Raw genomic sequence first — 26256 nt, forward strand, 5'->3', positions numbered from 1 at the left:
TATTCAGGTTCTTAATCTTTGTTCACATTTGATATTGTTTCAAAGTGTACATTTGAATTTTTTTCATTTGCATATATTAGCCTTCTGAAGTTTCTTTACTGTGAGTGTAGAGCCTCCCTGTGCTGCAGATCCCAAAACAGTTTCCAGAAAGGCGCTCATGTTGTATGTGTGGATGGAGTAGGATAGGAGTCGTGGGTTGTACTGCTGTGTAAAAGAGAACCCATAAAATTGATGTGCTAAGAACTGAACTGTGATAGTATCAATTTCTGGCTGATATTGATATTTACTCCCTTTCATTTTTCCCTATAAACAGACTTTGAATAGAACAGCAAAATTTCATATTCCATGGCATTTTTTCTGCAGCAGCAGAGAAGGTGACATTTAAGCAAATATCTGAGGCCCAACAAGTAGAAACATAGCATGGTAGTAGGAGGATGTGTTCCAGGGCCTGGAAACAGGATGTGGATCTGGAGGAGAGGGAAGGGTCTGGCCTGGGCTGTAGCTGAGAATGTGCAGTGGGTGGTTTCCAGCAGGGAACCAGTCACTTGCCTCCACAAACAGCACCCAAGTGTATGAATTGCTCAGATGTTTTCCAGCCATGGAAGTGGAGATAGCAGAGGAGGCATAGTCAGAGAAGGCCTTTTGGAGGAGGTGGCACTTTAGTTCAACCTTTCAGGTTGAGAAGTGACTGAGGGAGTTGGGGCATAGGCTTGGGAAATGTCCAAAGTGTCCAGGGACTAGCAGGTGATACTTTGGCAGGGAATGGCCACATGGATAGAAAAGAGGGGATTTGGAATTGGTCAGGAAAGAAGCAAAGGTTTAAAAGCCTGCTGAATTTGGACTTTGTGCTATAGGCATTGGAGAGCCATGGAAGGCTTGAGCAGAACATCGTAGACTTAGACCTGGGCCTCCCACTCTCCCACTTATTCCCCATCTAGCTTGGCTTCTTAGGCAAGCCATCCCCTCCTCACAGTACGGACTCCTGCCCACCAGGCCCTGGTTTTGCAGGGCACCTCTGTGTGCCCTCTGTACTGGGCTGTGCCTCCACTAGGCTGACACCATTGTCCCCTGCTTCCCGACAAAGTGCAATTGCAGAAATGGAAGAGATGATGCCAAAAATGGATTCAGTGTTGCTAAAGGATAATCACAAATATGCCAAAAGCTACATAATACTGTCATGGATAGGAACAGTAGGAGGCAGGGTTTATTTCTACATAAGTAAGAACTTAGTGAATGACCTTCGGAAGTGGTGAAGTCCCCATCACTGGACATATTCAATCAGGGACCAACTGACCACTGCAAGGAAATTGTGGCGGGGGTGGAAGATGAGCAAGACCCCTCCAGGCCTACATACTATGTACATGAAGCAACATGAACTCCCAATGAAGACCATTGTTAAGAGAGACAATATTCATATTTTATGTAAACATACATATTAGAAAAGTGCTGTCATTTAAACAAATCAAGCAATTTGCTGTATCAGTTAAGAAATTTCTACAAATTCAAAACTGAAAAAGTAAATGATCGGTACCCTTGTGGACAAGGACCCCACGGAAGCTCCTAGCAAATGGCAGTTAGGATTCGCAGTTGTCTCAGCACTAAACACACAGGAACTCTGCTGGGGATGCTCACACATCTTGGCACAGTGCAGCTCTCTGTGCAGTTTTAAGGCAAGTTCATATCCTTTGGCTCATTTGAGACAGCACTGGCAGATAAACTCATAACACCCCATTTTACAGATGACACTCTGAGAAGTATAAAGTGACAAGCCTGAGGTCATAATTGTGGACCAAACTGCGGTTTTCTGGCTGGTGCAGCCCTTGACACAGAGGAGGCATTTGATAAAAGCCAGTTTATAATGCAGCTCTGTCTCTGCTACTATCAAAGTCCCTTCTGGGTATGAGGCCTCATCTCAGAGCCCAGGGAAGGTAACCCATAGGTAGACTCATGTCCCACAGAGTAGGCAAAAAAGCAGGGCATTACAGGCCCACCGAGAGAGGGGCTAGAGTGAGCAGGTGCTGACCAGAGACTGGCGACATTTACCCAAACAGGACATCCTGGTGGATGTGAGCATAGACACCCGCTCCACTGTGAGCAATGTGACACAGGCATGTTACTCCTTGTGTGTTTCAATTTTGCAATGTGTAAAACTGGGATAACTTCCTACGTAGGGATGATGGGAGGGTCAAATGAGTTAACAGGTGTAAAGCATTAGAACAGTGCTGACAAAGAGTGAGGGCTGTTATTCCTTGGCCCCTGTGGCTCTGGGTCTGGGAACGAGTCTTGATTTGCAGAATGAACAGAGATGTAGAGCCAAGTGTACCCCTCTTCCTCTGGCAGGAATGCCCTCTGTCTGAATTCAGTTCTGGGCCATCCCCAGTAGAATTAATTTTCCTTTTCTCAGGATTTCTGGAGCATAATACTTAGACATCTATCCAAGCTAGAGTTTAAAATGATTTGGCTAGATGTAAAGGCACTTTGGAGGTTCCTTTTGCCTTGTATTCTATGTGTATTACAATGCCTTATGTGAAAGTGCCATTTTTACGTCAAAAACTATTGGAAACTTGCGGTTTTTTATGGTTCAAATTAAATAATGCACTGAGAGTCTGTTTAAACCATGAGATTCAGCTTTGCATTTTCCTAATCCTACCACTGTCCTGTAAAGCACTTAACAAGATGCTTTTAATATGGTATCACTTAAAAATTGTGTAGGAAATTTGACAATTCAGGATGCTGAACCTTCAGAACTAAGGTACAGGCCCTGGAAAAAGGTCTTTCTGTCCCTGCTAGAGGAGCTGGCATCCTTGTGAGGTCCTTCTGGTTTGGCCATCTCTGCTTCTCTGTCACTTCTTTCTGGAAAATGGGGCTTTATTGGGTTCCCTTAGCAACATCGGGATCTGAGGGATCGGAGTAGCGTAGGGTGACATAGCTGCCCAAACTCTGCTCATAGCTAATCTCCTTTGGATTCTAGGACAGAGGGAAAATTGCTGGTGGTTGCTTAGCAACTGCCACCTGCTGATTCTTCCCAACATTCCCTGAGAAACAAGCGGTAAAATCTCCCAGGTTAAAGGCTGGACCTGAAGGACTGGGCCAAAAGGCAAATCAGACCCTTGCCTGGATGACTTTAAGTAACTTTCTTTCAGGTCAGGACTTTAGTCTCCCCAAATGTACAATGAAGTCAGGCTGGGTGATCCGTGAGGCTCTCCCAGCTCAGTTGCTCTATGATTCAATGATAAGCCAGCTGCTGGATATTCACTGCCTGGAAGGGCAGGGACTTACTGAATTTTTCACGGTAGCGGTTTGAGGCTAAGGACACAGCTGCCCTTAGAAAGCTTCCAATCTAGTTGGAAAGATGAGTACCAGGTTTGTAGCCCTGATAGTATGAGATTGTTGTGGCTTGGGGAGACTTCCTTGGAGCAATTAAGCCTGGGGAAGACTGAGGTGAAGAAAGGGCTTTCCTATATCCCTGTGCATGGGGCGGGGGGAAAGGACAGCTGCAAAGGTGCCGAGATCAACTATGTGACACACACTTCTGATGGAGGTTCTCTGAGAAGAGCTGTAGAAGCTAGTTGAGAAGTAGCTTAGGGGCAGACTCGAAAAACCTCGGATGCTAAGATGTGAGGTTAAGTGTGGTTTGGGACAGATCACTGGCTATAGGTGGAAGAGGATGGGAGAGGGTTTGGGCCAGATGCTATTAAGAGGCTTTTGATGCTACTCTGAAGGGAGGAAACATGGACAGGCTGGAATGGAGTGGAGGCGGCAGATCTGAGGGACATTGGAGTCTGCGCGACTCATTCATTCAGGTATTTATTGTGCATCTGCTATGTGCCAGGTGGTTCTGGCTTCTGTATGTGGGCCGAGGTTTGAGGCTAAAGATATGTGTTGTGGGATGGACCAGGATGCTTAGGGCTTCCCCGCGAGTGTGCCCTTTCAGGAACCTGGACTGAAAGCCGTGTAGCTTAAGTGCTGTGGCGGTGGTGGGGAGGTCTGATGAGAGAGCAGCCGCAGAGAACCTATGTTTAAGGCATGTTCAAAACCAGCCTAGGAGAGAACTGCTAAAGCACCAGACAATGACTGGTGGGGGAGACGACAGGTGTGCTTAGCAAGCAAGCAGTGGACCCCCCACGTCTGGGTCGGGAGTGAGTCCTGGAAAGCCCAGGGCGATCACGGCAATCACAGCCCCTAGGGCAGCCGGGAGATGCTCAAGGTCCCTTCCCAGAGCCGCAGGGCAGGGTAGAGCGGCTCCTGGAACGTGGCACGGAAGGTGTGGAGGTGGCTCATGCCGCCCGACACGTCGTAGAAGGAGAGGACGCCGGCTTCATAATCTAAGAAGACGCCCAGCCGGTCGGGGTCCTGGCGGGGTCGCAGACGGCTGCGCTGGCTGTCGTGGAAAGCCCAGTACTCCAGGTCGTAGCGCTTGAGGCACCAGGACTGCCGGTTACAGCCCAGGCGGGAGGCGGCGGTGGACCCCCGGCGCCGCAGGGAGGCGTAGGCCGCGCCCACCCACCAGCCGCAGCCAGCCTCCTGCACGTCCACTTCCCAGTAGTGGCGGCCGGCGGCAAAGCAGTCACGGCCCAGCACCTGCCACAGCTCGTCGAAACGCAGCGCGGGCGTGGGCCCCAGGCGGGGGAAGAGGGCGCACCTTACCGTCAGGCGGTCTTCTGAGAGGCGCAGGCGCGCGTGCATCGTGTCCGGCTCCAGGGTGGGCGTGCGCGCATCTGCAGAGAACGGGAACACCTCGGCAGGCCTGGTTGGCGGGTCCAGCGTGCGCCCCGCCCCCGGGAATCCCCTGCTCGCGCCAGCTGACTCGTGTTCCCAACGGAAAATGGGAAATCCCAGTAGCCGCCCGCGGACAAATGGAAAGCCACCCTTTTAATCAAGGTTGCCTCTGGGGAGGTGGCTGGGGGTACATGGAAAGGGGAGCAAATTTTACTGTACACCCATTGTACCATCTGAATTTTAGACCATGGAATTTGCTGCTAATTTCTAAAAAATTAACTAAAAAATCATCCCGTTACTGGTAACACCTGGGAGTATATCCTTCCAACTCTTTTACTTTCCACTTTATAGCTTTCCTTAACATTGACATCATACCATAGATGCTCTTGGACAATCTTTTGGTTTTTTTTTTAACATATTGATGTGTTTATGAACATTTTACCACATCAAATAATACTATTTTGTAAGAGAGTTTTAATGGCGAACCGGTTTTTTTTTGTGTGGATGCAATATAATTAAACCAACATCCTCCTTTAATATTTAGGCTTTTCAAAAAGCTTTTGAAAACACTATTACATCTTTGTGTATCTGATTATTTCTTTAGGATGTATTCCTAAAAGGGGAATTGCTGGGTCAATGGGGATGATTGGGTTTAAGGCCTTTGGTAAATACTGCCGATTTTTCCTCCATTAAAGTGGCAGTGATTAAACTCCCAATAATAGTTCTTGTTGCATTATACCACATATGCTGATATACAGAGTTTTTTTTTTAAGTATCATAGATTGTAAGGTATGTGGATGTTCAGCTTTAGTAGATACTACCTAATAGTTTTCTCAGTAATATTTTGGAGTTTTTGGTAGAGAAGTTTTATACATCTTCGTTAGATATATTCCTTGTTTTTCTTTTCTGTTCCAAATTCAAAGTAACTAACTTATTTTTATGTAACATCATGTCCATTTAATAAAGCTTCTAAATAAGATGGAACATAACAGTTCATGCTATGTGCAATTGCTGGCTTAGAAATTTTTCCACTTAGTAGATTATTTTTACACTTTAACAACCTTATTGAGGAATAATTACATAAACTGTACTTAAATATTTATTCCTAGTTTTTTAAAAAGTATTATTGGAAATCATGTTTTAAAATTTTTATTTTCTAATCGTTTATTGCAAATATATAGCAATGTGATTGATTTTTGTATAATGATACTACATCCAGAAGCTGTTCTAAATTTACTTATCAGTTCTAATTAATCTGTAGGTTATTTTGGATATTCTGTAAATGAATATGTCATGTATGAATAATCTTTTTTCCCTTTCCCAATCCTTATAGCTTTTATTTCTTTTTCTTGCTTCAAGGCACTATCTAGGACATGCAGAATAATGTTGCATAAAAGTGGGTATAAGGCCCTGGTTGGTGTGGTTCAGTAGATTGACTGCTGGCCTGCAAACCAAAGGGTCACCAGTTCAATCCCCGGTCAGGGCACATGCCTGGGTTGCAGGCCAAGTCCCTGGTTGGAGGTTGGGGGTGTACAAGAGGCAACCAACTGATTCATGTTTCTCTCACACATCACTGTTTCTCTCCCTGTCTTTCTCCCTTTCCTTCTCTCTAAAAATAAATAAATAAAATCTCTTTTTTAAAATGTGGGCATCCTTTTGTCCCACTCCTGGGGACAAATGAAATGAAAACACATGTGTATCAAAAGACATGCACAGCAATGTTCATAGAAACATCATTCACAATAGGCAAAAACAGAAACAATCCAAAATGTCCTTCAATCATACAAAGCGTGCTATATTCATATAATGGAATACTATACAGCAGTGAAAATGAACAAACTACACACAATAATATGGATAAATCTCACAAATAGTGCAGAAGAAAGACACAAAAGAGTAGTCTGGATGACCTAGTTATATAAAGGTCAGAACCAGGTAAAACTAATCTGTAGAGTTAGAAGGCAGGAGAGTGATTACCCTTGGGGGATAGTGAATAGAAGCCAGAACAAGGAAGGCTTCTGGAGACATTTCTGAAGATTATAGAATATGCTTAACTTTAAAAAAAAAATCATTGAGCTGTACTCCTTTGGTTTGTGTACTTTTCTTTATGTAGTTTATATTTCAATTAAAGTTTACTTTAAAAAATTAATGCCCAGGAATTCTACTTTGAGAAATTAACCCTAAAAAGTAACCCAAAAATGAGCTAAGGTGTATTTATTCACTTGTTCATTAATTCAGCAAGTATGTACAAGAATGGATGATTACTGCAGCATTGTTCATGAGAAAGAAAATGTAAAGCAGCCTTAATGTTCAACATTATGATTAGTTAAATATGGCATGTTCCTTCAGTGGAATACTGTGCATCTTTTAAATAACAATAATTTTTATATTTATTGAAATAGAAAATTGTTCAAGTTATACTGTTAAATTTAAAACTTACAAAATAATATACATAATTCTTTTTTTAAAATCTGTACACATACAGGCTTTTAAAATGTCAAAAAGAATATATGCCAAAATAGTAACAGCATTTATCTATGGGAGAAGCAATTTTTTTCTTTTTGTCTACCTTTAGTTTCTGTTTTTTTACAAGAAAAATCCATTACCTGTGTAATTTTTTTCTTTTAAGATGTTATTTATTTTTAGAGAGAGGTGCGGGGAGGGAGAAATAGGAGAGAGAAACATCAATCAGTTGCCTCTCCCACATCCCCAACCAGGGACCTCGCCCACAAGGAATTGAACTGGTGACCTTTCTGTTCACAGGGCAGCACTCAATTCACTGAGCCACACCAGCCACGGCTACCTGTGTAATTTTTTTAAGTGAACAAAGATATTCGCAATATGTCAGTAAGTGAAAATAGAGATTACAAAAGAGTATGTATAGTATGACACCATGTTGAAAAAATTACATTAAATAGAGAGATGCCAAAGAAAGCTAAAAGTGCAAATAACAGTGGTTATCTACCACTACCTATCTACTAGGGTAGACATGAGCAGACGAATTTCCAAAGTTCTCCAGTGATTTATGAGTGATTTTTTTTTTTCAATTTTTGCTCTCCTTTGTTTTCAAATTTTCCTCCAATGAACATATTTCTGTATTTTAAAAAAACTAATAATAAAGGCTAGAAAAACAAGCTGGGTCTCTTAGGGGAAAAGGGGGGGCCTCTATTCCATGATGCCCCTCCCACCCACACTCCCCACCCTCTCCACCCTGGGGGGGCTTACATTTTAAGAAGAGCCAGCGCTCAGGTGAGGGAAAGATTTTCAACAAGGGATCCAGCTTGGTGCTAGAGAAGCCGGAGAGCTGGCAGCTCATGTCTGCAATAAATTGTGAGAAATGAGTGCCTGTTGCTCATGCAAGCAGCACAAATTATAAAACATAATAAAAAATATTGTATTAGGTGGCCAAAAAGTTCATTTATTTTTTTCTGTATGATGGCTCTAGTAGGGCTTAGTTGTCTTTAACTTCATTCAAAACAATTTCGTTACATTGTATTGTGACAGCTGTCATATCAGTATGTATTGTATAAAAAAAACAACATCAAAATTGGTGAACTTTTGTGCAACCATTTTAATATCGAAGATGGAATAAGATATGCAGTGTATGGAGAAGGGGCTATGACTGATCGAACATGTCAAAAGTGGTTTGCAAAGTTTCTTGGTACTATTGACATTTTGGCCAAATAATTCTTTGCTATGGCACTGTCTCATGCGCTGGAAGATGGTTAGCAGCACCCCTGGCCTCTACCCACTAGAAGTCAATAGCGGGAGACAGCCGACATATTCAAAATACCCAACTCAATAAAGTTATTGGTGAAAATGAAAATTTTGTCTTTTATGGAAAAAACATAATGGACTTTCCGGTCAACCCAATAAAACTGGAGATTTGCATAACCTCTCTCCAAGAATCACATGCAAATTTAGGTAGAAAATGCAAATTCACCACCTCAGGAAAGTTTCAGGACAATGCTCAGATCTGAGGAGACATGCACTTTCCAGGGTCAGAAGCAAATTCAGCAGTGACAGGTCAGCGTGAGTGAGCCCTGAACATGGGGAGGAGACAGTGGGCTCTCTAGGACAATCCTGAGAGTCAACCAGGCATTCAACAGTCAACGATGGGGCAACCTCATGACAGAAATCCAAGTCCCAGGATAAAGATGGAAAACAAATTAAAGGTTTCATTCAAGTGAAAAGTTCAGGGAGAACCCAAGCCATGGTCCCTGTCTTCAACAGCTGTCAGCTCAGTGGGGTGAGAAATGAGCTCACTTGAGCAACCAATCAAGGCAGAGAATGCTCCAGGTCACAGAGAGGAGAGGTGCAAGAGCTCTGGGGCTTGGAAGGGTCTGGGAAGGCTTCATGGAGGAGGAAGCACTTCAGATGACAACTAAAGGAACAGGAAGATGTGGACACCCAGAAAACAAATGGGAGGCGAGGAGTGACATGTCAGCAGTGAGGAGCCATGAAAGGTATCTGAGTGAGGATAGACATGAGCGGAAAAATTTCCAAAGCTCTCCCTGGAGAGGAATGGATGGACAGGGTGAGAGTGGAAGCAGAGGCCGTTGGGAGACTGAGGCCTGAACTGGGGCAGCAGGGGTGAAAAAACGGATAGGCTCAGGAAACACTGCGGTGTCAGAAATGCCAGGGTGTAACTGTTTACTGGAGTGGGGAATGAAGAGCAGATTGGAGTCAAGAAGCAGCTGAGCAGGGGGCAGCAGGACGCTGTATTCCATTTTAGCTTGTTGAGTCTGCAAGGTGTGTGTCTGTGAGCACCCAGGCAGTGAGGTAGAGCAGGGCCCTGGAAGGGCGTGACGCTGTAAGGCCCCATCCCCGTGGGTCCTTCCTGGAGTCAGCACCATTCGGTATTACCTGTAATAGCAGGAATGACAGCCTCATCTGGACGTAGCCGAGGGGTGATGGCCTGGGTGGAAGCAGACCCCAGGGGATCACAAAACAGACCCCTGGGACCAGATTCTGTTTGAATTTTGTCTCTATCCCTACCAGCTCTGAGCCTCAGCTTCCTCATCTGTAAAATGGGGATAATGAAGGCACCTACGTTGTGGTGACGAGTTGCTGGGGGAATATGGGTAAAGTGCTTAGAACAATGCCTGGCACAGAGCAAGTGTTCGCTTTTATCAGGCACTCAACAGGCACCTCCAGTTCTTTGGGAATGGATCACTGAGAATGTAAATATGAGTGACCTGCAATGTGGGACCATCTGGGTGTCTTCTTGCTGGAGTAGTGGGAGGAGACTGACAAACCCAGAGCTTCTTGCCTAGAGCTGATTGCTGTTCCTTTTTTTTCATTCATATTTAACTTTTTTTTTTTTAATTGAAATGTATTGACTGCTACCATTCTGGTATGCAATAATTGTATCTCAAGAATTTTTCAGTTGGACTGTGTTCAAAATTCCAGTGAAAGTTATGAGCAAAGAGACCACCACCCAGCATTAAAAATCTGCTTTGACAAACCAGCTCAGGGAAGTCCACTGCCCAGCCCTGCTGCATGTGCATGTCATGGTGCCCCAAACTGTGTTCTCTTGTCTTAGTTTGAAATGCCCTTCCTGGTTCTCTCCCACTCTCGGAACCTTAGTGATTGATTAAGGGCCAGCGCGAGTGCCAGCTGCTCCAGGAAGACTTCCAGTTTCCCACCAGAAACCCTCTCTCCTTTGTCTGAGCTCCCTTGGGCCCTGGCTGGGTCTTCTGTTGTTACTCACCTCATGGAGTCGGCCTGCTCTGCAGCCAGGGCCTGGCCTCGCCTCTCTCCAGGTGCTCAGTGGATGTCTGTAGCGTTTCTGCCTGGCTTTCTCCCGCCCCTTTCCTTCACCTTTTCTCCTGATCTTCACAGCTGGCACTGCCCTGCCAGCCCCATGTGACAAGGTAGCATCCAAGTTCCTCCACCTCCTCTTCCACCACTGTGCTCCAGTCACTATGGCCCCCTCTCTGTGCCCAAAACTTTCCAAGTCCTTCCCTCACTTTGGGGTCTTGGCACATGCTGTGTCCTCTGCCTAGATGTTTCCCCAGACGGAAAACAGCAACGGCAGCTAACACTGCCATTGTATAGTGCTTATTAGGCCTGAGCACCACTCTAAGCACTTTGCGTCTAAGAATTCATTTAATCCTTACCACAACCCTATGAGGGGGAAACTATATTATCGTCTCCATGTTATGGATGTGGAAAAAGAAGCATAGAAAACTTAGGTGTTCTACCCAAGATGGCAGGGTCGGGAAGTGGTGGACCTGGAATAGGAGCCCAGGCAGTCTGGCTCCAGAGTCACGCGGTGACCCTTATGCTGTCCGGCCCTTCAGTTCTGCAGAGCTTACAGAAGGCTTCCTCCAGGTCAGTTCACAGTCCCCTTCTCAAAGAGGCCTTCCTCTCTTCCCCATATAAAATATCTCCTCTTCCTGGTCACCCTGTATTCTATTTAACCTGCTTTATTTCTCTTCAGAGCACTTATCGCTGATATATATTCATTTGCTATCTGTCTTCCCCCCTAAAGACTGAGCACCACAAAGGCAGAAACTGTGCCTGACACATAATAGGGGCTCCATAAATGTTCTGAGTGGATCCTAATAGCACAGATGAATGAATGAATGAATGAATGAATGAGGGAACAGGTATTTCTAGCACCTGCGTTGTGTCAGGCCCTGCTGGACCCAAAATGGTTCTTGTCCTCCAGACATTTATGAGGATTCATGCATCCAGCTCAAGAACACCCCCAGGAAGGTGATGGGACAGGTCCTGGAGAGGAAGGGCAGAGGGCTGGATGTCCACGGGGAGAGGGTCAGCCCAAGGTGACGTGGAAAGGCTTCCCAGGTGAGCATAGCTGTGCTGGCCCCACAGGGGCGGAGGGACTTGACCAGCAGAGGAAGAGGAGAAGTGGGCCACTCCAGCTGGGACCCCAGGGCAGGGAAAGCAGAGGTGCAGTGGAATCCGAGGAGCGCGGCAGGAGCAGAGCAGTGTGGCTTCCAGAGGTGGCAGAGGGTTCTCAGGAAGGGCAGGAAGTGAATGAAGAAGCCCTAGACCGCCCAATCAAGGGCCTCTGTGTGGGAGAGACATGCTTCACGGTGGCAGTCTTCTCAGTTGTCTCTGGGCTAAAGGACACTAATGGAGTAAGGGACACAAAGTTGGTCACATGGTGACTTACTTTCCTTCAAGCGAACCTCTAGTGGCTTCTGCATCAGGCTCTGCATGGCTTCCACGAGGCCCTTGAAGAAGGCCTTGATGGGCTCGAAGGACTGGGGCGTAGGGTGGCACAGCTCCCCCAAGCTCATGTGCTGCTTCATCTCCTGCTCAGTGGCCGTGAACTCCTGCAAGGGCACGCGGGCGTCAGGGTGGCTCCACAGCGGCACCAAGTCACCTTCCATCATCCTTTATCCCTCCTTTATCCTCTTCTACCTCTCCCCTATCTTCCTTCCCTTCTGGTAATCACCCTGCTGTTGCCTGTGTCCGTGTGGGTTTATTTTTTGTTAGCTAACAATGAGACACAGGTGAGTTGACCAGGCCACGTAACGGCACGAGAATGGAACTATCCACCAGGGACTGGCTTGACTGGTTTTGTATTGACCGATTTATTTGTGTCTTTTCCAGCCAGAGCCCATGCTAATCTGTGGTTAGACTCAGTGCCACCTTTACTTAGTTGTACCCTGCCTCATCCCAGAAGCTTTTAAAGGTTATCTGACATGGCAAGATTTTCCTTTATATTAAGAAAAATGAAGAGGAAACCAGGATAAGAATATAAATGGGAAGCCAGAGTGAGACGAAGCACGAAATATATGCCACAAAGTCACAGCCCAGCTATTTGAAACGTATTTGGCTCTGAGCTTCCCAGGAGCCATAGCAAAGAAGGAAACAAAAGTTATGTGAGTGGAAAGCAATCCAAGTGCACAGGAGCATTGACGGGACAGAGGAGTTTCTCCCCTGGTTCCCTGAAGACAGGACCACCACCCTCAGCACATGCTTTCGCTAAGTGTAGCATGAACATCACAGGGGCTATTTTTAGACTCTCCCTCCGCAGATGGTAATAACCTCCAGTAGAGCCCAGTGGCCAAGGAGTAGCATTCTTCTCTCTCCTTTGAGCAAACTGTGATCCAGCTCGAGGTCTGCTCAGTAAGCGGCAGGACACTTGCCTTTCCAGCACAATCAAGACTAGCTAGGTAGAGGGCCAGACAATGATGCCTTGTGGCTTTTGAGTCAGAGAAACCTGGGTTCTGATCCCAGCTCTGCCACCTACCAGCTGTGGGACCTCACCTTCCCGAGTCTCAGTTTCCCACTCGCAAAGTGAATTCACTTTGCAGAGTTCTGGTAAATATTAAAGCTAAGATATGTAAAGAGCTTGGAATACAGAGGCCCTCAAAATTGGTGGCTATAAATGTTATTTCATTAGTCCAAGATATAATTATCTTCCTAACTATGTATTTTTTCTTTCAAAAAAATTTTTTTAATTATTGACTTTTAAGAGAGAGGAAGGGAGAAAGAGACAGATAAGAGAAATATCGATTTGTTGGTCCACTTATTCATGCATTCATTGGTTGCTTCTGGCATGTGTCCTGACCGGAGATCGAACCCGCAATCTTGGTGTGTCAAGACGATGCTCTAACCAACTGAGCTACCAGGCCAGGGCTAACTATGTATATTTTCTGACAACCAGTATAGGGGCAAGAAAGTCTACTTGCTAGTAAGGCAATTTTCTGTGTCTTTACTCATTGTATAAATACTGTGTTCAGTACCACAGTAATCAAGAGAAAGGTGGGGGGCGGGGGAAGGGTGGCAGCGGTGAGGGCAGAAACCCAGTGTTACCTGCAGCAGCTGTACAGGACTGGTCTCCTGGCCGATACTCCAGAGCCTGTTGGAGAGACTGTTGGAGACATCGATTTGGTCCTCACAAGACTTGATTTGCTCCCTGTATGCCTGGATGGCAAGGTGGGTGTTTTTATCAATGAATTTCTTAGCCACCACTTCTTCTTCTTCAAGTAGTAATCTGAGTTCACTGAATTTCCCCGTCAGCCAGGTTTTACTCGACTCTGCATGAGCCTAAAAAGAAAACCAGTTGGATATGATAAGAGTGCCAACTAGGAAGTCCAGAATAATCAGTATGAAAAAAAAACTATTAGGACATCTAAAAGCAAGGCGGCCAATCAAGGACAAGATCAACTTATAAAAACTCAAGTTTTCCTAAACACCAGCCATAACCCTTGAACATGTATGGAGAAATAAAGGTCTTTTTTAAAATAGTGGACAAAATAGCAAAATATCTAAAAATAAAACCTAACAAAAACTGTAAAGATCTAGATAAAGAAAAGTATAAAATTGTCCTCAAAGACATTTTTTAAAAATATGAATGTGTAGAAGAAAAAACCATATTCCTGGCTGTGGAAGATTCATTGCTATAAAGATGCTATTTGTCTCCAACTATAAATTGGACACAATCCAAATAAAAGTCTTAACATAGATTAAACAAATATTAAATTATCATGAGGGAAATTAAGCACAAAAAAGCCAAAAATTGCTTTAAAAAGATTAATGAAGGATGAACTGCCTTATTAGATTGCAAACGAACTGTAACACTACAGGATTTGAAACCACATGGCTTCAGCATAGACAAAAAGATCAAGAACACAGAATAAATAGTTTAGAAAAGAATATACATATATGTATGATAATGGTGGGATTTCAAATTATTAGGAGGAAAGAGTGAACTATTCAATAAATGGTATTGGTACAATATACAATTAATGATGTATTTGATGAAAATTTTACATTAGATGCTTATACCATATATAAAAATAAATTCATACAGAACCTTATCTATGAAGCAGTCTTGCCAACAAATGTGAACCTGAATCTGACCAAGTCTCTAGACCTAAATAAAAAATCCAATATGAAGGACATCGGAATGTGTGAACAATCATCTTAAGAAATACATCACGCAAGTGCATTTTGAAACTCTATTTCACTCCTAATTCCAACAAATAAGATGTGACATTTATAACAATTGAAAATGTGACCAATGATCGGATATTTGATGATATTAAGGAACTACTGTTAATTTTCATAGGTGTGATGATGATACTATTTTAAAAAAATGAGCCCTGTCTGGTGTGGCTCAGTGGATTGAGCGCCAGACTGCACGTCAAAAGGTCACCAGTTTGATTCCCAGTCAGGGCACTTGCCTGGGTTGCGGGCCAGGTCCCCTGTTGGGGGTGTGTGAGAGGCAACCGATCAATGTAGCTCTCACACATTGATGTTTCTCTCCCTTTTTCTCTCCCTCTCTTCTCCTCTCTCTAAAAGTAAATAAATAAAATTAAAATAAGTAAATAAATGACTCCTTATCTTAAAGAGATAATATGCTGACATGTTTACAGATGAAATGATATGTCTGGAATTTGTTTCTAAATATGTGTGTATGATGGAGGTTTTTCACAATAAAGTAAACAAAAAAATTCCAAACACATTAAAACACTATACATTAAAAAACAATAAATCTATTAGAATGAAATACAACTTTGTATTTTTACTTTATTTTTTTATTTTTTATTTTAAAAGATATTATTTTTTATTTTTAGAGAGAGGGGAAGGGAGGGAGAAAGAGAGGGAGAGAAACATTAACTTGTGGTTGCCTCCCACACGCCCCCATCTGGGGGCCTGGCCGCAACCCAGGCATGTGCCCTGACCAGGAATCAAAGCAACAACCTTTCCGTTCACAGGCTGGCACTCAATCCACTGAGCCACAGCAACCAGGGCACAAGTTTATATTTTAAATTTGAAATTAGAAGACCTCTTCAAGAGGACCCCAAAATTCAGATAACAAGAGGAGAGCCATGGGAGATTGGACCACATAAAAAAATGAAACTTTTTCTAAGAGGAAGGCACTGTAAACAAAGCTTCATGACAGGTAACAGACTACATAGGCTTATTATCCCTAACACCTGGTGAAAAAAAGAAGTCATTCCGTTTAGCAGTGGGCCAAAGATTTGCAAGTGCCAACAATGTGTAACACTCAGCCTCCCAACCAAGGAAGCGAGCGGTATAATCAGAAAGTACTTCCTGGCCATCAGACTGGAAGAATTTTAACTGATGGGTAATATCAGAGTCTATAAGACACTGGGTGGCAGTGTCTGTTGGGGCTGCATTTTCAGAGGGCGAAAGGACTATAGCGAAATGTTAAATGCATGAATCCTTTGAGGCAGCACTTCCTCTTGTAGCAAGTGATTCTAGAAAATGTTTACACATGTGCACCAAGATGCTCACTACAGCATGCTGGTGACAGAGAAAAGTTGGGCAAACTTGACAACATGGGAAGTATATATATATATATATATATATATATATATATATATATATATATATTAATATAAATTATGTTGTATTCATACAATTAAGTAATATATAGTGATTAAAAAGAATGCAGCATTCTGACATATGCCTCAGGTCTCTTTCCTGGCCTTCTTCCCGCTGTTGTGCTGGGCAGGGGGGCTGACTGCTTCAGGCCAGGATTCCCTTCAGGTGCAGTTTGATCAAGGGGAGGAGGAACTAGAGGGAGGCCAGAGAGTGAGGGGCGCAGCCAGGCTCTCCCTGACTCCCTGAGTCCCCTCCACCCTCCTGCTCCCACAGGCCCACTCTGGTTCCAGCTCCTGCCTAGGTGGCCCTAGACTTTGTACTCTGCTAACACCACCTCTGCCCTTTGTCCGGGCCATCCGGGGGTGCAGGTGCTTCCTGCTGGTGCCCATTACCTCACCACGCCCCCGCTGCCTTCTCCGCCTCCTCCAAGCCCCATCACCATTCCCTGTATTTACCCCTCTGGATGAAACCCTCAAAGTGGCTTCTGTCTTTCTGGGTACAGCCATGGTCCCAGGTCCACCTCTACTTTCCTATGTGAACAAAGATTAAGTTATTTCCTCTTCCTGGGCGGTCCCATTTCCAAGTGCTTTTCAGGCTGACAACCTATGCACATTCTAGAATTTTTTATAATTTTCATAATTTTATGAGGGGAAGAGAGGAAGAGAAACATCAATGTGAGAGCGAAACATCAATCAGTTGCGTCTTGCACCCCTCAGCTGAGGACCTGGCCTGCAACCCTGGGAATCAAACCAGCGACCTTTCAGTTCACAGGCCGGCACTCAGTCTACAGAGCCCAACCAGGCAGGGCAGCCTATGCACATTCTAAATCCCCCCAATAGACATTAACCATACTGAAATACACATCCTTTTTCTTCATCTATAAAAGTATCAAAAGCTCATTGTAGAATATTTGTTAAGATTCAGAAAGAACATAAGCACTGCATACTATCATCTAATCCCAGCGTGAATAAAAAGGGCAGCAGGCAAGTGTTGAATTTTCCCTCCACCTGCATGTGTTAGCCCCCTGAGGAGCCAGGAGGGGGAAGCAAGCAGCCTTTTGACAAGGGTGTCAGAGAAAAACATTTAACAGGTGTTGGTTGGGGATTAATGGCCAAGTCCTTTTTGATTGTTCTATGAAAAGGAGTGATTAGTTGGGCCTGGTCATTGGCTTCTGAACATCAGACTTTGGACCATGTATAAACTTTATTGCTTTAAATTTATTTACACAACTGTTTTTAAATGGATTAATTTTCAGGCAAATGGCCTTTTCCTCCTTACTGTGGCCGTGTAAACAAGTACAGAGCAGCACTCTCGCCCCAGGCTGCGCCGCTGAAGACCGCCAGCTACAGCTGGCCAGAGTGCACAGGGATCCCACAGCACTCGTGCCTGTGGAAGCCAATGCCATGCATCACTTCTGGGAATGTGTTCTGAAGGAAAGAAATCAAGGTGCCAAAAAACATTCACTGCAATGTTACTTTATATTAGTGAAAAGCTGGAAATGATCTAAATGTTCAACATGACTAAAGTGGCTTAATGAATCCACTTCCCCGCTGCAAACAGACCCCCCACAACCCACACTCAAACAACCAACCAAAAGGAAATCTGCAGGTGCCCAAAACGAAGAGGGAAATTGATGTCAGAGCTGCGGGCAGACAGATGGTGGGCTGAGTGACCCTGGGAGGTGGCGGTGGAGGTGTCTGAGAGCACACCACACAGGGGCCTGCTCATTCAGGGGGGCGGTGCTCCCGGCCCCTGGCCCCGTGCCAGCTGAGAGTGGGAAGGGGGCCACCAGTATCAAGCCAGAGTCACCAAGAGCAGCTCCATCCATGAACTTGGCACCAGAAAAACTACCCATTGGCCTGCCGAAGTGGCAAGGAATCTGGTCGTCCATCCGGGGTCATGGGAGAAAAGAGAATCACTAGCAACACAAACAAATGAACACAACAATAGGCTTGGGCTCTGAATTTGTGAAACCTCAAAACTAAAAAAGTCACATGACAACTGGTCTGGAAATGCTGACACTCATAGAGTCTCCAGCAGAGGCTCATGCCACAGGGCTCTGAAGGGGAACTTGCATAACCCAGGGCACGGAAGACACTTGCTGGAGGCACGATGAAGATAAAAACGTCAAGTAGCACAGGGAAACAAGCCACCATGCCTCGCCTCCGTACTGGGGACATGATACTATAGAAAAGAATATACATGCACAGAAAAAAACAAATCTGACAATGTGACTAGTGGTTGGCCTCAAGTGGCAGAATTATGGCTGAATTTTTAAAACTCTGCTTGTTGACCAGGAATTGCAATGCAAACGCCCACAGGAGACAGCCAGGTAACACCGTGGGGAGGGTGGGCAGGTGGGGGCCAGGAGGGCTGGGCAACACGGGCCCTTCTTGTGAGTGTCCACTGCGCAGCTCTAACAGCTCCCACGTGGGGATGTAGGCCTAGGGTGGCCACATCGTCCTACTTTTCTACACCTAACTTTTTATATAAATATCTCTCAGCGTTAACATGCTGGCCACTAATTACATTTTTCTCAGTGCCTTCTAAGGGCCTCTTAGGTTTAAGCCTAATAGCACACATTCAGGATTTGTATCCTGAAAACTACAAAGTGCTGATGAAAGCAAACAAAGATCTAAATAACTGAAGACAAATACCATGTTCATGAATTCTCAAATACTGTAATTATAGAGATAGAGAATAAATTAGTGATTTCTAGGAGTTAGGGATTGTTGGGGGCAGATGTGGGGGCGATTATAAAGGTGTAGTATGAGGGAGATCTTGGCAGTAGAGGAACAGTTCTGTATTTTGATTGTGATAGTGGTTACATAAATCTACGCACGTGGTAAGTTGACATACAACATATGTGCACACTGTCAGTTTTATGGTTTTGAAATTGTACTATGGTTGGGTAAACGATAACCCTTGGGGCAAACCAGGTGAAAGGTAAAAACTTACTATCATGGCAACTTCCTGTGAATCTGTAATTAATTCAAAGTAAAAGTTTGAAAGTTGGGGAGAAGGTCAAAATAAAGAAAACCATTTCTTAAATTAAGCTGCAACCTGTCCCCTTAGACTGTCCATGTGAATCCTAACTCTGTCTTGGGGGGCCCCATGCTATATCTGCTCAGAGATTTGCAGTGAGTCTGTGCCCTGCGGTTCTGGCTCAAAAGCAAAGAACACCTCCCCCACCCCCTCGGTGTGCCAACTTGTTTCCAAATCTATTTGAACTGATTTATCTGTCTGGGATTAGAGTCCTGCTCTTGAAGACACGAGGGGCACTCTTAATAATTAAGCCAGGGCCACAGGTATAAACGACAACTGTCCTCAGCAAACTGGGGCCAGTAGTCACGTTTCAGATAATGGATGTTGCGCAAACAGGGAGCCAATTCCATTACTCGGCCTTGGCACCTCCACTTCTTAAATTAAGCTGTAAACCTGCCCCTTTAGACTGTCCACATGGATCCTAGCTCTTGTCTCCGGGGCCTCATGCTCTATCTGCTCAGAGATTTGCAGACAGGGAGCCTCAGCTGCGGACTGCTGTCGTAGTCAGCCAGTCCCCCTCCCTGACTTGTGGTGGTCAGGCAGAGGCTCACAGAGCTCTCGGGGTAATGGGCCCTGGGATGATGGGGTATGGAGGCCGAGAGGGTTAGGGACTGGCCAGATTCATATAAAAGGCCTCTAGAAACAGAGTGAAATAAACATCATTAGGAAAGAAGCATGAAGAAAGGAAATGTTTATGGAATATATCTACGCTTTACTTGCTTTCACTATGGCGGTGAAACGTGAAGAACTATTTGTGTGTTCCTTAAGCTAAATTTTGCTTTGTTTAAGGTGCTCGGGGGATGGAGGACTAATCCTTTCAAGAGAATGGCCTTTCCTTGGTGATGGAAAGGCTCTCCCTCCATTTTGTGAGCGGTTCCGGGCAAGGCGAGAGGACTGGATGGAGGCAGACTCAACACAACGCTCACAGAACAGTGGCCTTAAGACCCCTTCATGGTCTTGCACCTAGTTTTGTGCTCTTTTGCTAAAAAAGGACCCCCTAAATCAGCGATTTTCAACCTTTTTCATCTCATGGCACACATAAACTAACTAGTAAAATTCTGCAGCACAAAATATGTTTTTTGCAAAAAAAAGTTTAATTTTGATTCATTCACATAGGGCTATATTGTTGTGTTGGCTGTTGTCATTTTTTTAATTTGACGATCTAAGGGAAAAGAAGTCAGTCCCCTTGACTAAATAGGTATTATTAGCATGTTTTAAAAATTCTCACAGCATACTGGTTGAAAATTGCTGCCCTAAATTATAGAAGCCCCAGGCCCCACCAAACCTCATCTGCCCCCTTTGAGGTTGGATTTCAGTTTTGCTTGACTCTGTATTGGGGAGAACCTTGTGTCCGGGGAGAAATGTGGACATCTCAACTAGGATAAGGAAGAAATGTCCACTTGCCTCGAGCTGCTCAGCCGCGTCTTCTATCTGGTTTCTGTTGTCAATTTGCTGCTGCTTCTTGGTTGCCAGCTGTTTTAAATATTCTTGGGTGAGTTTCTGTATGTGAAGGAGTTAGAAAAGTCTTAGTACTGTCAATTTCAAGATATAGGGCTCCCTAGGGGTCATCTCCTGTCACCCGTGTTGTGTTTCAGCAGATATATCTGAGACTCAGAAGGCAAGATGATTTACCCAAAGTCACGTTGCAACTTGAAGGATGAGCTGTAGCTAGTAGAGCCCCTCTGGTTCTCAGAGGTCCACACCAGGGATCCTCAAACCATGATGCCCCCGCCCCCACCTTTTTCTAGAACAAGCCTGCTTGTGACCTGCTTTTCCAATCCCTCAAATAGGACCTAAAGGCAAACAGCTCGGGGACAGGGGAGGAGAATTCACTTACAGAGCAAACATTAACTGAGCACCTATTATGTGCTGGGCCTTGTTCTAGGAGCTGCCCTTGTAGAACATGCATTGCAGAGGGGTCTGTGGCTCTCTGGCCTGGATTGGGGTTCAGAAGACCTGCATGTGTGAGAGGTCTGTGGGGCTCATGCTCCTCCTCCCTCCCACCTGAAATGGCTCCCTTCCCTACCTCTGTGTTTTGTAATTGCCACTTTTTCAAACTCCCTCCCACCTGAAATGGCTCCCTTCCCTACCTCTGAGGTTTTGTAATTGCCACTTCTCAAAGGCCTGCTCTGTGACCCTTTCCCCACCAGTGGGACTTTACCCCAGCCACTCCCCATTCTAGCCTTTTTTTTGGCTAGGCTGACTGGGAGCTTCCTGAGGGCAGGCCTCCTCCATTCCTGGGACCAGGGGATGACCTAGAAGTGTTTGCTCAAGCAAACAGAATTACCAGGGGCTTCCAACTTCAAGTGGAGACCTGGAACCACCCAGTAAGTTATGAGCACAAGCCTTGGAGTCAGAGGAGACCTCCTGGTCTGAGTCCCACGTGGCCTGGGCAAGTGACCTCACTCCTCTAAACCTTGATTTCCTCAGCTGTAAATATGGAGATAACCTCATAGGGTTGCTTCACTGAGTGTTGGTGCAGTGCTCAGCAGACAGGAAGGGCTTAGTAGATGAAGCTTTTCTTATTTTAATATCCAACAAGCATTTGCTACTATGTGCACAGTTTTATTCTTGGTGGGGTGTGGGAGTGGGGACACAATAGTAACCCAAGTTCCAGGAGCACATCCTTACCCCCTGTGATTTCTAAGCCTTCGAGTCCAGCTCCTGTGCATCAGCCAAGGATAACCCTGCCTCCTGATGCCTTCACCCGCCAGTCACAGGGTATTTTTCCCGTTTTGGTAGTTGGTGAAACCCCACTCATCCTTCAAGGCTCCCACTGACCACTGCCTCAGGCGTCCCAGTTACAATACTTGGCACACTATATCGTCACTGTTCTCCCCCCACCAGCCTGGGAGCTCCTTCAGGTCAGGGAAGAACTGATCTATTCCCTGACTCATGGCACAAGGTATGTGCTGAATGAATGTTTGATGAATGCATGAACAGATGGGTGACAAATAAACAAATAGGTGAGTGGGTGGGCATGTGGATACAGGATGGGTACACATAGGTAGGTAAGCAGACTTACCTATGGGACCCACAGCCATATCTCTGGACAGCACCCTTGTTAACTCTGGAAAACAGCCTTTTGTGGAGCTATTATTATTATAGCCAGCCCTGGCTGGTTTGGCTCAGTGGATTGAGCGTCGGCCTGCGAGCTAAGTGTCGCTGGTTCGATCTTCCAGTCAGGGCACATCAGAGAAGGAAAACTCTGACTCCAAAAAACCTCCGCTGCCTTGCGGCATACCTCTTCACGGGAAAGGCTAAGGGAATAAACCCCGACAGAAAATTCGGAGCCGGAGTCCCTAAGGCGGTTCGACGTTGTAGTCAACACCGGCAACTCCTGTGGCGCACCTGAAGCCAAGCTGTATTGACTCCGTCTTTCCCTTGGACCCTTCAGCTGCGAAGAGAGGGGGGGTCTGCTGCATGGGCAACAGCAGACCCTCCATATCACCCTGCCCAGGCTCTGTAGCTTCAGCTTCACTGGAGAGGACACTCCAGCGTCATCGCAAGATGTCGATTCAACACGGGAGGAGACAGATACCGTGTCACTCCCGAGTCGGACTGCACAGCCATTCTCGGCGGTGCAGGTAGACTCTTAAGAAGCTACACCATCGTCTCTCGAGACGGACGGCTGCCGACGACGATTATTATAGCCATTTTGTATAAGGGAAGGACCTTAGAGGCACAGGTAGGCCTTGAATCCAGGACTCCACCTTCTGGACTGGCCCTCATATGGCCTGTTCTCACCTTGGAACGCCAAGGTTGTTAACAATGGGATCATACTAAGTCATGCCATGCAAGGGAAAGAGGTCACTCATGGTGGGGATGGGTTAATCATGGGAGACTTCTTGGAGGTGCTAGTAGTAGAATCAACTTCGGCTTAGACAGGTGGGCCTGCCTAACCCAGAGAGGTGGAGGGATTTGACTGAAGCCACAGAACAAGTCCACCATAAAGCTGGAACAGGAATCCAGAGCCCCTGCCAGTATTATTATTAAGCAAAGATTAGGGCTCCCAGGGGAAAATGGACCCCCTGTGGGGGGCAGTCCATCTGGGTGGAGTCCTGGGTTTGAGGCCTGCCTCTGCCTCCAGAGCCTTCCTTTCCTTGTGGATAAAGGATTGTCCTAGCTCCCTCTAGGCCAGCGGTTCTCAACCTGTGGGTCCCAACCCCTTTGGGAGATGAACGACCCTTTCACAGGGGTCACCTAAGACCATCAGAAAACACATATATAATTACATATTGTTTTTGTGATTAATCACTATGCTTTAGTTATGTTCAATTTGTAACAATGAAAATACATCCTGCATATCAGATATTTACATTACAATTCATAACAGTAGCAAAATTACAGTTATGAAGTAGCAATGAAAATAATTGTATGGTTGGGGGTCACCACAACATGAGGAACTGTATTAAAGGGTCGCGGCATTAGGAAGGTTGAGAACCACTGCTCCAGGCAGTTACACTTGAAGAACGGAAGTGTGTTGAGGGGGAGGGGGAGGGGCAGGGCGGCGTCAGCAGAGGGGAGCGCTGAGGTTGCTCCCATGGCAATCTGGCAGGCCAGGGCCCTTCCCTGTTTACTCTAGGAGGAAAAACTGTAAATATCTGTACAGCTTTCCAGGCTGCAAGGCCGTTTTCTAATAGGGAAGGACTTTAACCTTTGTTAAAAGGCTGATTTTCTTCAGCCCCAGACCAGTGGGGTGTACCCGCCATGTGGACGAGGTCAAGGGTATCTGGAAACTGGCCAGAGCTCCCACACTCTCTCTCCCCCAACCCACCTCTGCAGGTTAATTGTTGGCCTTGGCTCGCCTTTGCCCTGTCTTGGGCATCAGTTTCTCATTCTGAACAACAGGACGGCCGCCTAGATGACCCCCGGGCTGTCTTGAGGTTTCCACGTTTTAACGGGAACTGGCAGTTGAACCCCGGACTCGCCCCAACCACCCTCCCCACGCGTCCCGTCGTCCCCACCTGCACGTGCGCCGCCTCTACCGAAACCAGGCACACAGGGTGGCCCCGGTGCGCTCCCAGCACCGGGCAAAGCGCGCACACGCAGCGCCGGCAGCGGCGACAGAAGAGCTCGGCCAGGCGGTCGCTGTGCTCTGGGCAGCTGTAGCCGCACGCATCCCCCGACTCCGCGGGGCCCGGCCCCGCCAGTGTTCCGCTTAGCGCCGCTACGCCCTCCATTCACTCCCACACTCTCGGGCCGCCGGGGTGCAGAGCTGCGCGCTGATGGAGGAGAATCGAAACCTGAACTTGGGGCGGGGCCCCCGGCTGAGGCCAGCCCAGGTCAGGCGTGGAAGACAGCGGCGCGCCGCAGCGCGGGATGGGGGTTGGGGAGCCATGGCTTCATCATCGCCCTCCGGATCCGCAGGATGCTCTTCCTCCTTTCTTGCCCCAACAGTTATTAGCCGGTGCTGAAGGCTCAGGCTTGGTCCAGCCGGCTTTGTGCCTGGCTTAGAAGTGGCCACAGCAGAAATGAAGGTTCGCTCCAGCATACCTTAAGATAAAACAACTAGGTATTTTATCAGCAGAAGTGATTTACTTGGGAAAGGCAGAGGAATACAATTCGGGACAAGCAAGCTACAGCAAAAACCATAGGAAAGTGAGAGTTCAGGTTGGTGACGGTTTCTCATTGACCGAGTTGGGCAACAAGGAAACCTTCCTCTCTCCTGCTGGAGTGGTAGGGTGGTATCCACTTGCGAGGTGCATCTCTGCCGCTTGTCCTTAATTGACCGTTCTTCCTGTTGTGGTCTGTAATCGACTTACAGTGGTAGTGCCCCAGGGCTCCCCCTTTTGGCCTCCCAACTCCATTTGACATGAGGGTTCCCTGGAGTTTCACACTCCTAATGGGCTAACTGGAAGGAGGTGCGCTTCCCACCCCGACCCCCTAGGGAGGCTTGTCCAGTCATGCGCAGAAAACGGCAGCCCTGTGAATGGGACCGACTTAGCTGTGGCCTTCTGGGGTGGTATGCATTTTACCTACACTTTTCACTTTCCTTGGATTCTTTCTCCTCCTTTCCCCAGGAGAAATAACCATCCCCACAATTGTAAGAAATGCCCTCGAAACCCCACTTGCCCCAGGTGAAAGTCTCAGCCTCAACAGAATGTAAATTGGTACAACCATATGGAAAACAGTGTGGAGGTTCCTCCAAAAGCTAAAACTAGAACTACCATATGATCCAGCCGTCGCCTTTCTGGGTATTCACCTGAAGAATATGAAGTCCATATCTTGAAGAGATCCCGTGTTCATTACAGCATTATTCACAGTAGCCAAGATAGAGAAACAATTTAATGTCCCTCGATGGATGAATGGATAAAGATGTGGTACATGTCTACAGTGTACACAGTGAAATGCTACTGAGGCCTAAGAATGGAAATCCTGCCATTGGTGACATGGCTGAGCCTGGGAGACATTATACTCAATGAAATAAGCCAAACAGAGAAAGACAAAACCTATATGGTATCACTTATATGTGGAATCCTTAAAAAAAAAGAAAAAGGTTAACTCATAGCAGTAGAGTAGAAATATGGTTGCCAGGGTGGGAGAGAAAGTTACCAACTTGGTATAAGAGGCATAAATTTTGGAAATTTAGTATACAACATGGTGACTATAGTAAATAATAATGTATTGTATACTAGATATTTCTTGAGAGTGGATCTCAAGGGTTCTCACCATACATGCAAAAAATGGTAACTATGTGAGGTGATAGGTGTGTTAATTAACTTGTGATAATCATTTCACAGTGTATGCATATATTAAATGATCACATTGTGAAACTTAAGAAAAATCACAACCTAAATATATACAATTTTTATCAATCTATCTCAATAAAGCTGGGCGGGGGGTGAGGGAGGTCTCGGCTCCCACCTACAAGGCACTTGGCTTTTAATACCTTTAATCCCTGCCATCTCTGCTATAATCTTAGCTTGTTTCGAGGCCAAGGAACAGGCAGTTTCTTCGGCTTAGAACAACTTTCCCCAAATGCTCACTGCCCTGCTTACTCCTTTTTATCCTTCAGGTTTCTGCCTATATATATCACCTCTTCCAAGAAGCCTTCTTTGCTTCTCCTATATTTCCCCTATTCTGGCACTCCCCTTCTCTCCAACCATGACTTAAAACTTCAGAGGGCAGGGACAAATTCTGTCTTACCTGTTT

General features: G+C 45.8%; 1 protein-coding gene across 1 annotated transcript; it reads right to left on the reverse strand.

Annotated features, from left to right (window-relative positions):
- Positions 1-1107: 1107 nt before the first annotated feature.
- Positions 1108-24303, reverse strand: TRIM14 (tripartite motif containing 14). The gene is made up of 6 exons (XM_090274470.1): positions 24069-24303; positions 20506-20601; positions 13516-13749; positions 11864-12026; positions 7945-8037; positions 1108-4718 (listed from the first exon to the last, which is right to left on the reverse strand). Exons 1-6 carry the CDS (start codon positions 24282-24284, stop codon positions 4183-4185), a joined length of 1338 nt encoding a protein of 445 aa, XP_090130596.1. The 5' UTR covers positions 24285-24303; the 3' UTR covers positions 1108-4182.
- Positions 24304-26256: the final 1953 nt, after the last annotated feature.

This window comes from Furipterus horrens, unplaced genomic scaffold (genome assembly GCF_987537825.1).
Source record: "Furipterus horrens unplaced genomic scaffold, mFurHor1.1.pri manual_scaffold_4, whole genome shotgun sequence".
Lineage (NCBI taxonomy): Eukaryota > Metazoa > Chordata > Mammalia > Chiroptera > Furipteridae > Furipterus > Furipterus horrens.